The sequence below is a fragment of the Leishmania mexicana genome, chromosome 23, assembly GCF_000234665.1.
Source record: "Leishmania mexicana MHOM/GT/2001/U1103 complete genome, chromosome 23".
NCBI classification, from domain to species: Eukaryota; Euglenozoa; class Kinetoplastea; order Trypanosomatida; family Trypanosomatidae; genus Leishmania; species Leishmania mexicana.
This window is the reverse complement of record NC_018327.1, coordinates 496,399-509,904: the sequence shown is the minus strand read 5'-3', so window position 1 is coordinate 509,904 and position 13,506 is coordinate 496,399. Positions and strand designations below refer to the sequence as shown.

At 58.8% G+C, this 13,506-nt stretch overlaps 4 protein-coding genes across 4 annotated transcripts; all 4 read left to right on the top strand.

Annotated features, from left to right (window-relative positions):
• Positions 1 to 172: 172 nt before the first annotated feature.
• Positions 173 to 2,266, top strand: LMXM_23_1110 (hypothetical protein, unknown function; the record flags this gene model as incomplete). The annotated part of the gene is made up of 1 exon (XM_003875700.1): positions 173 to 2,266. One exon carries the CDS (start codon positions 173 to 175, stop codon positions 2,264 to 2,266), a length of 2,094 nt encoding a protein of 697 aa, XP_003875749.1.
• Positions 2,267 to 6,217: 3,951 nt separating this feature from the next.
• Positions 6,218 to 7,681, top strand: LMXM_23_1100 (conserved hypothetical protein; the record flags this gene model as incomplete). The annotated part of the gene is made up of 1 exon (XM_003875699.1): positions 6,218 to 7,681. The coding sequence occupies one exon, from the start codon at positions 6,218 to 6,220 to the stop codon at positions 7,679 to 7,681; it is 1,464 nt and encodes a 487-aa protein (XP_003875748.1).
• A 1,490-nt stretch (positions 7,682 to 9,171) lies between these two features.
• LMXM_23_1090 (conserved hypothetical protein) lies at positions 9,172 to 11,190 on the top strand (the record flags this gene model as incomplete). The annotated part of the gene is made up of 1 exon (XM_003875698.1): positions 9,172 to 11,190. One exon carries the CDS (start codon positions 9,172 to 9,174, stop codon positions 11,188 to 11,190), a length of 2,019 nt encoding a protein of 672 aa, XP_003875747.1.
• A 589-nt stretch (positions 11,191 to 11,779) lies between these two features.
• On the top strand, positions 11,780 to 13,399 carry LMXM_23_1065 (conserved hypothetical protein; the record flags this gene model as incomplete). The annotated part of the gene is made up of 1 exon (XM_003875697.1): positions 11,780 to 13,399. One exon carries the CDS (start codon positions 11,780 to 11,782, stop codon positions 13,397 to 13,399), a length of 1,620 nt encoding a protein of 539 aa, XP_003875746.1.
• Between the last annotated feature and the right edge of the window lie 107 nt (positions 13,400 to 13,506).

The following is a 13,506-nucleotide window of genomic DNA, read 5'->3' as shown; positions in this document are numbered from 1 at the left end:
GTTGCTCCTTGCAGTTTTGCTCTTGTGCGGCACCGATATCTCGTCCTCAGTGGGGTGGAGAGGAGGTAATGCCGTTCGTGGGAGTATCACCGAGACAGCGTGTGGAGCACACGCTGCTCCAGGAGTCGACGAGAGCAACTTTACTGAGACGCCTGTGGATAGCACTGTGCTGATGCTGTACTCGCCGGACGATGCTGGTGAGCGGTTCTGCTACAGCGACGCGACGGCCGGAGGTAGCGGCGTGGAGCGGGAGTTCCTGCGCGTGGCGGCGTCGTACGTGGCGTCGCCGCACGAGGGGCCGAGGAGCGCGTACTACGACTTCTTCGCTGCGCACAACGCGACGCTGTGGACCGTGGACAGCGCGACGCGCGTTGCGACGCCGATGCAGCTGGACATTGTGTACACGTTCGTGAACCCGAGAGCGCCGTCGTTCCGGCGCAACCTTGAGGCGCGGCACGTGCGGTTCGAGCAGCGGCGGTACCGCGACTGGGAGGAGCTGCGGTACTCGCTGCGGTCGCTGCGCGAGTTCGTGCTTGCGAGCGGCGCGCTTGCGCAGTACCACCACCGCCACGCTGCGGACGTGCGGCGGCTGGGTGAGCTTGGGTACCGGGTGAACATGAGCGACGCTGACGCGGGGGACGGGGTTGTGTCGCTGGTGCGGCGCGTGTACCTTGTCCTGTCTGACAAGGACCAGGTGCCCGCGTGGCTTGACACGGAGAGGTTCCCGGAGCTGCGCGTGGTGACGCATGCGGATATGTTCAGCGCTGAGGAGGCGGCGTGGGTGCTGCCGACGCTGAACTCGAACGTGATAGAGTCCGGGCTGCATCGCATTCCGGGCATCTCGCGCTTTTTCCTCTACTTCAACAATGACATGATGCTGGGGCGGCAAGTCTCCTTCTTCGACTTGTTCCGCCCCCTGTCGCCGCCGCGCCAGATCTTGGAGATGGCGATCCAGCAACAACCAGATGCTGTGCCTGACATCATGGCGACTCAGCTCAACAGTGACGAGAAACGGGTCCCACTGCTATTCGAGACCATCTTTAACAGTGACGGCTACGTGCCACCCCCATCCAGGCCAACTCTGGCACGCATAGGAGCGTGGCTCATCCCCCAGTCGTGGTGCGCCGAACTGGAGGATAGGCGACCTAAAGGAAGGCTGGTGGACTGCACGCTGCGCTTTTTGTGCAGACCAGGGCAATTTTCCAAGCCTAAGCTGAATAGCAATAATGTCCTGAATCACCTCGCTCGCTATTACGTGCAGGAGGAGCTGCCTGGGATCGTGCCCTCAATGGAGTACGCTCATATGCCTCGTGTGGTGGATCGCGAAGTGCTACGGACGATGCTGGACTGCCCCACAAATGGCTTTGGCGAGACTGTGAAGGAGATGCGCAGAGCGTATCTACGCAGCATGAACAACTTTTCCCCTGCCCACATCTACGAGTCGTTTGCTTTGGCGATGCGCCGCGCACGTACGGCGGCGCTTTGGTGCCAGAGTGATGAGCGATGTGTTGCCACGCTGCGACACATGCGTCCCCTCACGACCCGTAAGTGGCGGCGGAGGCGCCATACGTCCTGCCCTGGTCACCCGCTCGAGGGAGGCAGCCAAACGGTACGGCTGCAGCACAGCGATATGCTCGCACGCTGGAAATCTTACGAGGGAAAATGGCTGAGCAGCATTACCACTGTGCCGGTATCGCCGACGGAGACGGCGCATAACAGCCTCTCTCGCCCCAGGGGTAGTGTGCAGAGCACAGCCACGTCCGTGTCGGCATCAGCGCCGCACCGACTCTACAAGCCGTCTCAGGTGGTGCGCACGCTCTTGTCGGAGGGAACGGCAAGCGCACCTCACAAGGTGAGCTATGAAATGATCAGTGGCTGCCGGAAGCGAGGCTCTGTAGACGCGTCACGGGTGCAGTCTTTGGTGCTGGATGTGCATCACCACGTATCCATGACTGACCTGACGTTTCGATTCTTTATTGTGGAGGACTTTCAGCGCCTTGCGATCATTCTCTCTCGCCTGGAGCACTCCGCCAGCAATGAGACAGGTGAGTCGTCGTCGACGGCCCGGCGTGCGTCGATGCCGCCGCTGTTTATTACCGTGAACGACGATCTTGATAGTGAGGCGATGAACAAGCAGCTGCACACGAGCCACCTAATGGGGTGGAATGAGTCTCATCTCATCCAGGCAGCCTTTCATCGCTTGCTGTGGCTCTGCTCCTACCTGGCTCCTCAGGCACCATGGGAACGCTGGCCGGTCCCTGCGTAGCTCCTCTGCATGTAGGTTGCCGTCGTCCGCTTTCCATGATGTTGTGTGTGTGTGTGTGTGGCCCGATTGACCAGTAGTGGATATTGTCCGTGCGGCGCACCTCTTCTGCCGTCACCCTGCCGTGTTCAGACGTTGGACGAGAGGGTTGGCGTTGACGGCCCGCTGCACCCTGCTGCTGAGTTTTTTTTTTGTTTTGGTGCCTGCGCATTGTGTAGTCGGTGTTTCTTTCTTTCCCCCCTCTTTCTGGATGATCTCTCCGATTCAGGAGAACTGAGCATTGCGCTCTCTGGCCTATTTATTATTATTATTATTCGTTTGGGTGCGTTCTATAACTGGCAACTCATCACCGAAACGATGGCTCAGTTCTGTGAAACGAGTACCAACAGCCGTTGACATTCACGGGTCCACCCTCCCTCCCCCCTCTTTCTCTGTTTTACGTACCCGCCCACGTACAAGACGCTCCGTGAGGACGAAGGAAACGCCTTGTCCTCGCCATGGTATGCCTGCTTTCCTTGCCCTCTGCCCCCTTTTTTTCCACTGCCCGTCTTTCTGTGCGTCTGTATCGTTTGGGCGTTGTTCTCTTTTACTGGTCAGCCTTTATTTATTTCGTTTTCCTGTGTCGCTACGTCACGGGTGGGGCCTGTGGGTGAGCACGTCTTTCTGCGAAAGAATGTAAGTACATTGGATGGCTGTGTGTCTCTCTTCCAGCTAAGAGGCGCCCTTGTACTGCGATTTCCTCCTCGTCTTCATTTTGGTCTTTCGCCTTTTCCATCGCCCGTCGTCCATATGAAGCGTGCCTTTACGTTGCCTGCGTTGTGTCTTGGACAATGGTTCTATTATTTTCCTCGTCTCCCTTTGCGCTTGCGTCTTCTTCACTGTGTTTTGTCTGCCGCGCGGTGTTGTTCGAAAGACTAATCGATTCGCCGTCTGCCCACTTTTTCCTCCACGCGTGGCAGTCTTTATGAGTGTGTCTGTGCATGCTCGTTTATCTGTGTGTATGGGTGTTGTCGTGTCTTCTCCAACGTCGCCGTGGCTGTGTACCGTCACTATTACTGTCTGGTGGACATCACTATCCTCCCCTCACTCCTTTCGTTTCATTACTATTACAAACATATATTTTTGTCCCTCTCAGAGACGCGGTGATACCCTGCCTTGCCCCTCCTCCCCTCCCCTCCCCCTGTCTCCCTCGATTTCTCCTTCTTTTCAAGGTCTTCTTCAGCGCGGCTTTTTATCGCTGCCATTGACATAAAAGGCGGAAGAAGCCAACCACTATTTTATAACCCTCAATAAACCATCTAAGTTTCCTCGTTGTGCCCCCCCCCTCCCTCTCTCCCTTTCTCTTCTCTTTCTCCATCGGAAGGGGGAGAGAGGGAGAGGGCGAGATGGGATAGCGATGGGACTGCTATACCTGCTGGGCGTCACCTTCCGTGCCACCCCACCCCCGCCCCTTCGCTACGGTGCCTGCCGTAACGGACGGAAATGGGGAAACGAGCTCAGAAAAAAAATAGAAATCGGGCACTATGGCAATGCAACGAAACAGAGACAACAACGGCTGGGGCCCGCCGCGCTGCACAGGGCATTGTCACACCCAGGAAGCACTTTGACCCCTCCTCCTCGCGCAGTGACGAGTCTATGCACCGGTGTGCAGGCATCGACACCCCTTGGAGCTCCGCACCTACACGCCTCCATCATGCGCAGCGGCCGCGCGCCCCTCTCATTTTGGCTTGCCGATGGCTGTTGTGAATGGGTGCACAATAAGAAGCTTGACAAGCATGCGAAATCGGCAATGGCGGAGGAGCCCACGCCAACTGAACGGACTACGGACCTGTTTACCGGTCTCAGATGCCAGGCCGACATCCCCCTGTTACCCGCACGACAGAAGCACACCGCCTCCACTCTCCCGCCAGACCCTGGACGCGGTCTGCTTGTATCAAGGAAGGCAGTCCAGCCAGGTCTCTGTGACGCCGATCGCGCAACACGTATCCGCGGATGGGCAAGGGGATCCCGTTAGGTGCATGGCCCGATTTGACGGCAGGGCAGCTCATCCTCGACGGCGAGGATGTAGCTGCAGCGCAACAGAGGTGGGTCAGCTGTGGCTGCACGGGTCTCTGTGCTGATGTGCTCTTGGTGGAATGGCTCACTGAGAAAGCAAAATGTTGCCGACTCTCTGTCAAAGGCGCTCTCTCACATTGTGGCCATGTCCTACCCTTTTCCTGCTCTCTCGCCCTTCCTCGCTCCACCTCTCCTCGTCGGTCTCCATCGCCGTCGTTGTACCGTTGCGCGTATCTGTTTGGGCGCGCGTTTGCGTGAAGGATGACGGACGAGGGGGGGGGTGCTGACATAAAGAAGCGCGGGGAGAGAGGGAGGGAGGGGAAGGGAGGGGATGCACTACGTCGTAGACGCAGGCCTTCATCTCTCTCTCGTCACGAAACGTTGAAGCGAAGTTGGTGGGATGAGTGGTCAGCTTCGCCGCGTGCTTCATCCTTGGAAGCGCCAGCGCCTTCTTTTTTTTTGCTTGTGCCGTCGTGACGGCGTGAGGCGCCGGTGTTGGCCACAGAGGTTTCGTATCGCCATCTCCAAATCGCTCTTTCTGTAGCTCTGTGTTCCTTGTCATGTTTACGCTCTCGCTTTTTGGGCATCGAAATCCACATGCGTGGACATGCGTACATGCACAGGTGTGCGTGTGTGTGTGGCCATCGCCGAGGAGGTTGGCGTTTGAGGTCTCTCGCCGCCTTTGTTTAACGTCGCCATCTCCCTCCGTGGTCGAACTCTTCACCTCCCCGCCCTCACGGATGTATGTGCGACGGTGGTTGTGAGTGGTGCCGCTACATGTAGACGAAACAAGGAGTTTCCCTTGTGTCTCTCTCAGCTGTTTGAATCGGCTTCTGTAGATTTTCTGGTAGGTCTCTCGCGCGCTCCTCGTTCATGCTGTTTTTCGCGCTCAAGCGACAGCTTCCGTAGCAGGCGCAGCAAAGCAGCGGCAGTACATACCCAATGAGCTCTTCGCTTGGCGGGAGGTGAGGCAATTATATGTGTGGCGGTAATAGCAGACGTTCTGCTTACTTTTTTTCTCCCGTTTCCGTCTGCACTTCTGGGTGTCCTCTCACACCATCTCTTTCTCTGAGTTCTTACCCAGCACCCTGCATGGGTATGCTTGTCTATCTCTATTTCTCGCTTTCTGTTGCACTGGGCGCAACCCATTCACGCGAACGACGCCGCCTTGTGTGAGTGTGCGTCTGGCAAAAAATGAAACGGCTGAGGGCTAGGGATGCGCACTACTGATCCCGCGCTCCGCATCTGCTCCTACAGCGGCATCGGTGCGGCAAACTCTCCTCCTTCTTCCTCCTTCCTCTTCGTCTCTCCTCTTTCTGGGTCCTGGCCCCGCTCTTCAGCTTTATATATATATATATATATATATTATTTGGTTTTCTGTCCTCTGGTGCATTTTCTTGCACTTGGCGTGCAAGGGCCTACATACGCGGTGTGTCTGTGCATGGTGAGGCGGGCCCATCACACCCATCAATCTTCCTTGTTGCGCTCCAGCGCGTTCAATCTGGGGGGGAGGGGAGGTGGGGGAGGTGTTCACCCCAAACGCACGCCGCATACGAACGCGTTGCCGCGCTGCTGCCCTCCTATACCTTTTCTATCTTCATCCTCTCGTACAAGATCGCAGATCGACAGACGTACATAGAGTCCTTCGTTTACACGCGCGTACATATATATATGTACTTGTTCCCTTATCTCTCTCTTTCTTGTTCGGCTTCTTGACGCAACATCCTCCTTCCACAGCCCCCCACAGCCCTCCCCCGTGCTTCCGCACTGTCCATCTCGTTAACCCTTTTGTTTCTCCCCCTCCGCCCTTTTGTTCACGCGCGTGTGTGTGTGTGTGCTTCGCCGTCTTGCATTTCAAGACATCTTCTCTCTCGCCCGACATCTTTGCGACACTGGACGATGCTCTCTCAAAGTACCGGGACACCCTTCACGGGTGAGATTCCGGACAAGGAAACCCTTCACGAGGTGATGCGCTACATGCCGTACAACCGACGCACCCTGACAGCCGTGCGATGCATCTCGCGACCGTTTCGCAGCGCTGTGCAGAGCCCGCAGAGCCCATGGGCACCACACAAGGAAATCATGGTCTCCCGCTACGGCCAGTGCATCATCTTCAACGCCCAAGAAGACGAGCAGGGACGCAGCAGCTACTCCCTGTACTCTATCTCCTCTATCGGTCGCAAGTTTCGCACCCACAGCGCCAAGCTGCTGGGCCGCTATCATGCCCTCGTCGCCAATGGGCTATCGCGCCTCGTGCTGCATCACGCTCCCGTGGAGAACTCTTTCTTCGAGCCCCTTGGCGCGTTGACGAACTTGAGGGAGCTGGAGCTGGTCTCCTGCCGCGGCGTCACGTCCGTCGGGGATGCCAGTCGCATCAAAAACCTCGAATCTCTCACGATCATCTTCTGCCCTGTGGAGCCGGACGGAGTCTCGGGGCTGCACCTCTCGAACCTCAAGAAGCTGACACTGCGGTCCTGCAGCAAGCTCTCCAACCTGAACGCGATTCACTCCGAGACGTGTGCCTCATTGGTGGACGTGCACGTGGAAAGCTGCGGCGTATACGATGACACATCTTCTGCCTTTTTTAGTGAACTCAGCTCCAACCTGCGCACTCTCGATCTTACCGCGACCTTCATTGATACGGCCCTCACGCAGATACCCAAAGAGGCGCTGGCGTCACTGACGACGTTGCTCATGTCCGAGACGCCGCTCCACTCGATGACGTTGAATACACTGAAGACGTCGTTGGCTACGAGCTTGGAGCACTTGTCGCTGGACGGCTGTGAGGAAATCGCTGACCTGTCCGCGCTAGGAAGCCTAAAGAAACTCCGCTTCCTCGATGTGTCGCGGCTGAGCATACTGCAGGACATCGAGTGCGTGGCGCAGTGCACCCAACTCGAAATGTTCCGCTGCGCCGCGACCGACCTCAACAACATCACGTTTCTCAAAGACATGGAACACCTGCGCGTGCTTGACGCGACGAACACGGCGCTCACGGACTACACCTTGATTCACCTGGAAGAGTCGCCAGAGCTCGATACGGTGGTGCTCACTGGGTGTCTGTACATCTCTAGCATCAACGCCTTTCACCGGTGCCCGAAAATACGCCGCATCCTGTGCGCGCGCACAGCCGTGACGAACGAGGGTGTGGAGATGCTGACGGAGTGCGCCACGCTGGAGGAGCTTGACCTGAAGATGACAAACGTGACAGACGTGAATCGGTTGGCCGACTGCCCGGCTCTCAAGATCATCAACGTGTGCGGGTCTATCATGATGCAGGACGCGATTCAGCGGTTGTTGGATAGGCCGTCCGTGGAGGTCATCTGCGACTCCTTTGAGGAAGGTGACTACATGGACTGCTAGTGTGTCTGCATGGTGTGTGTGTTGTTGTTGTTATGGTGGTGCTGCTGCTGACGGCTCCGTAGACAGGGAGAGGTGGGAAGGTTTAGGGTCGGTTTGGGGGTGTAGCGGTGGCTGCGCGTGGACAGAAAAGGTATGTGTGTGTAAGTGGCAGACCGCTTTGCCTTTCCTTTTCCTTCGCTCCTGTGCCCATTTCCGTACATACAGATCTGTATCGTATACCTGTACCCCTTCCCCCCTCTTCCTTTTGCGATGGGTTTGTTGTTATCGTACTGTCTCCTCGGATGTCGTCGCTTGGGTGGGCATGTGGGCATAGTTTTTGGTAGTGGGCCGGGGGGTGGGGCGGGGTGGGATGCACCCCGTACCGCTTGAATCACGACTGCAGAGGAGACGCCAGCGCAAATCCGAAGAAGAAGCGGAGGCGGATGCATAGTTCACGCAAAGCACTGGAAATTGGCGCGGCTGTCTTTTCTCATTATTGTTTTCCTTTGCATTCTCGCTTTCTCTCTCTCGCTTGGTGGTTTCTTGACGGATGGGCGTGGATAGGCTGCATCGCCTCTCTCCCTCGCACACCCCGCTCGCACGAGCACCCGCACGTGGAAGCTGATCCATTTGCCACGACTTCTCCTGCTGCTCCATGGTGATTTTCCTTCTTCCCCCTCTCCGCGTCTCTCTCTCTCTTATCCCGTCGTTTTCTTCTTCATTTTCGGCCTGCCTGTGCCTGTCTGTGCTTCTGGTAAGATGCGCCGTGCGGCTGCTGCGTCCTCTGTGTCTTGTACCAGTCTGTGCATCCGTGCCTGTATTTCTGCGTGTGTGCCCTTCTCTTGAACGTCTTAGCCAGTGGGGATGCTTCTACGGTGTGGCGTTCTTTCATGGGCGAGTCTTCGCCAACCTCAATACACCTGGGAGCACAACAAAGAAACCGAAAAAGAGATGACGAGGGTAAGAGCGGACTCGCAAAGGTGGGGAGGGGCTTCTTCTACCCTCTCACTGGCCAGGAGCAGGGGCGGCGAGGGTGCTCTCCCTCTTCTCTTACTAGTATTAGAAGTATATATTTTTTTGGTCGCCTTCCAGAGCGGACCCGAGGGCATGGCGGTACGTGTCCCTCCTCCTGTCGAGCTAGTGCGGATGCCCTGCACGTCTCTCCTCCCACACCGCGCTTCGCACGACTCCGTAAGAGGAGCAGCAGGGGCGGGAAATGTGGTGGTGGTGGTGGAGGGCGCAGGATGAACTTCTGCGCTGCGTACGCGCGCGCTCTCGTATCCCGAATACACACTGCACTTGGACACGTTCACTGGCTCGCTTTGTGTCTCCCCCCTTTTAAGCGCATTCGTATACCCATGCGCGCGCGTCACACGCACGCACACGCACGCATTAGCGAAACATTGACCGAGGATAGCGAGAGAGACGGTGTTGCCGGGTCGCGTGAGTGTGCTCTTTTCCTCCTCCCCCGCTCTCACAGTGCCGCTAGCTTCATGTGACGGTCGCGCCTAATGTCGTCGGCAAAGTCGCAGCATACAAAAAACAGTGCCGGTACGGATCATGAGTCCGTCTCGCACGCCCCTCTCCCTGAGTCACCTTCTCCAGCATCTGCATTGGCCTCAGCGTCACAGAGCGAAGATGTCTCGACAGAGCACCTCGGCTGGGCATCTCTCATCAAGGAGCAGCATCGACACCTGCAGGCGGCCGTGCAGACCGGTGTCAGTGGCGGTGGTACTGCGATGACCACCATGGGGGCTTCGTCTTGTCCTACTGCCTCCGCGCCGCCACCGTCGTACCAGGAGGAGTTGAAAGCGTGGCGACGTACGCTGACAGGCGAGGCGGCTGCGCAGCGGCTCTCCGCCTATGCTGAGGCGATGCATCATCTCGCAACGCTGTACTGGAATCCATCTGTGAAACCTCTGACGGGTCACGACACTGGAGTGGATGACAGTGACCGTGCAAGAGGCAATCCTGCAGTGCACGCCGGCCGCGCAGAAGCGTCTGAATCCACCGCACCACGTCTTGGCGATAAGCGCCAGCGAAGTAGCGACACGGCAGACGGTGTACAAAAGCCGTCCTCTTCTGTGCTGATGGACGAGACAATGACAGCTACGGCAACTGCGGCGGTGCCCGACACCAACCCTCGCCACTACAGCGACCGCCTCAGCTACTGCCTGCAGAGCATCGCTTCCTACTATCTCGGCGAGGCAGAGACGGAGGGCTGGAGGGAGGGAACTGCAGGCGGCGCACCCGACGTCGCTGATTGCCGACTTCCGGCGGCTGTGCAGTCGTCCTCCCCGCCTTGCTTCAGGGTGTACGTCGAGCAGACGCGCTTCCGTCAACTGCCTGGAGTATTTGCACGAGTCGTGAAGCCGCTTCGCAGGCTCTTCTTTCAGCGATATGGTCGCATGGCGACGGAAGCGGAGGTGGGCCAGCTGATCAACGTGTGCACACCATCCCCGGACGGCAGCTGCAGCATTGCACCAAAGAAGTCGAGGGCTGGCGAGTTCTTTTTCTTGTCCTCGAGTACCGACTCAAGTGGTGGGTCGACGACGGAGGTGTGTGCGGTGCGGGGGCTCATCGACGCGGATGTGGACGCACGCGCCATTGTGGAGGAGTCGACGTGGCGCCGAGGCGAGCACACGGCGTGGGCTACTGCGCTGGACTACACCCGCGATGCGCCTCACCCGACCCCGACGTCAGCGCCTGCGCCGCTGTGGACTCTGGATGTGGGTTCATGCTACGGCCCCTTTTTCGGCAGGGTCTTGGGGCGTGCAGCGCCTCTTGCACCTGTACCCTTGCATGTAACGTCCATGGATCTTGCGCCCTATCAGGGGGCCGCGGGATGGGACAGTGGTTCGAACGGTGCCCCATCACCATGTGTGTGGCGGGGGGATTGGCTGCAGATGGGTTTCTTCGCTGAGGAGCCGGAGGCAGACGAAGCGGCGCACGGGAGCAGTACCGCCGTTGCATCCGGGACGGCGGAGGAAGGCCGCATCCGCTATCAGCGGCAGAGTCCAGCCAGCAGCCGCACCGACGGGGGTGGAAACTCCGGATTGCACCCCTGCGACTCACGTGACGGCAGTGCGGGCAACGGTGCGCAAAGCTCGCTCGCGGCGACGGCGGTGCGGCTGGAAAGCTACGACGCCGTTTTTTTCTGTCTTCTCCTTTCCTACATCCCCACGCCACGCTTGCGTTTCTTGGCGTGCATTCATGCTTTCCTGGCGCTCAAGGAGGGCGGGCTGCTTGTTATTGTGAGCACGCGCACGCAGGGTTCGCGACGCCGCAACTGGATGAGCGAATGGACGGCGTGCTTGGCCTCGATAGGGTTTCAGCGCGTGCAGCAGAGCATTCAGGAGAAGCTGGTGGGGATGTCCTTTGCAAAAGTGTCGCCCTCTGCCGAGGTGCGGCGGAGCTGGGCGACGGTGGAGGGTCGTGCTGCATGGATCGAGTCCCTAATGACGTCCTCGGCGGCCCTGGAAGGACTGCGTATCACCGCAGACGACGCGAGGAGCCGCGCTGATATCTGACGAGGGGAGAGGGGGATGGGTAAAGATGGTGCGGAAGAAGGCGACGCCATGGTTTCGTCTCTTCACCTTGTGCGTGCACCTCTGCACACTCGCCTACGAATGAGCACCGACGTCCCCAGTCGGCACGCCGTTCCTCTATTCCCCCTTTCTCGCTTTCTTCCCCAGTCTTGTCCGTTGAGTCTTCACTCCCTCCCACGATCCTCCAGAGCCCTTTGTGGAGTCGACATCTGGTGAGGGAGGGCGGTGCACAACGAGATCTGGAGCAGAGCCTTTTCGGCCCCGGAAGAGGGTCGGTGCCCTCCACTGTGCTTTGCGCTGTACCTGTATACGCGTATGCACATCCTAAGTTATCATCACCCGCTTTAGTCACACACGCACACGCACACACACCTTTATGTGAGACACTCTGCTTCTTCTGTCTCGCGTGCACTCACACGCTGGTGTGGGGGACTGAGTGGAGTGGGGGGGGGAGGGACTTTGGCTGGCGGAGTTCATCAAAGCCGTGGCGTGGATATTCTTCCCTCCGCGGTGCTGGCTTTCACACCACCTCGATACCGCCTATGCGCTCATCTCTCCTCCTCTCTTTCCCATGGTCACTCCTCTCCCCTTTCGAGTACGCTCGGGTTTGCGTTTGCTTCTTCCTTTTCGCGCTTCCATCATCTTACCTTACCTCTTGCACATCGATACACGCGCAGTGCGTACTCGAGCTCCATCGCTGGTAGCGTGCGGGGTGTCATTGTTGCTGAGTGTTGTGTGTTCGTGGGTCTGTGCCTGCTTCAGCGCGTGCCTTCGCTTGTGTTTCTCCTTCCCTTCTCCCTCTTTCAACCTTCTGGTCGTCCTTATGGTGGAGTTGCACATCTTCGACTTCGACGGCACGATCTTCTTTTCTCCGGTGGCCGACCCGAATGCGCTTGCCGCCGCCCTTGTTGCTTCGGGCGATCTCGGCGCCGAGGATGCAGCCGCCACCGCAAAAAGGCTGCACGGCAAACTACGCAGCCCCGTGTCCTCCGGCGGCCTAGGGTGGTATCAGAGTCTTTCGACGCTGTCGCCACCGGCAGTGCCGGAGCGGCCGGCGGAGGCTACGTGGTTTGTGGAGCCCATTCTTGAACACATGCGCGCCATCGTCGAGACCCGAAACTCCTCCGCGAAAGAGCGCCGCCCCAACGCCGGCACACAGCGAGCGGCCCCGACCGTGGACATGCCGCTCATCTATGTGCTCACCGGCCGGGACGTGAAGTACCACGACCGAATCTGGACGCTGCTGCAGCAGGCTGGACTCGACAGGGAAGTGGAGGACGTCTTGCTGAAACCGAGTGAGACGGCCGGTACCGTCCGGTACAAACTGAACCGATTTTTCTCCTTGATTCAGTACCACCGACCGTCGCGCGTCTACTACTACGAAGACCGCGTTGAGCAGGGCAGGGCGCTGCTGGAGGGGATGCGGGTGCTGGAGGAGGTACTGTACATGGATGTCAGCGACAAGCACAACGGCACCGTCAGCGGCGGTAACGGCTGCTGGAAGCCAGATCGCGTCGGTGTCGTGACGTTCGACGTCGCGGGTGGCGCTGCAGAGGAAGCCAGCACGACGACACCTCCGCCGCCAACAGCCTTGAACACTCCGCAGCCCACGGTGGTGCCGTGCGCCGAACGCGACGGGGCCACTTGCCAAGGCGCAGACGGGAGAAATGCACACCTGTCGACGATTGCCTCGTCTCTGCGCACTAGCCCGTATTCCCTGCTTCGCGACGCGTGCTACCCAGTCGATCGCCGCGTCCTCTTCGGCTCATCCTCTCCGACGGACACCCTTCTGGAGGCGAAGGTCTCGGCGGCGCTGGACCAAGCAGAGCGACAGGCGTGGCAGTGGGTTGAGAGAACGGTGGAGTTCTACAACTCAAAGAGCGCCTGTCAGGTCCAGGGCCGGGGTCGTGGACAGGGTGGACGACCAGTGGTCGGTGGAAAGCAGGACTCGGTCGCCATCACCACCACTGCTTTCGGGCCCAAGGCCGATAAGCCAGCGGTCTGCGACGCACGTGCCTTGCACGCTGCCGTTTCCTTTGCTGTGCCTCCCCCGTTTGTGTTCGTGATGGTGCTCGTGCCTCCTGCCTTGTGTGGCCGCAGCTCAAGCATCCTGACCGGGGAGCAGCTTGTGGCCGTGCTGCGCACACTGGAGGAGGAGAAGCGGGCGTCAGACAAGGCGGCGGCGGCGTAGGCGCACCTAAGCATACATGTAACGTACCGCGCAGAGCGAGGGTGAGCGAGTCACAGCGATGCTCGCGAAGCAGGAGCACAACGGCACACACACACACACGAAGAGCG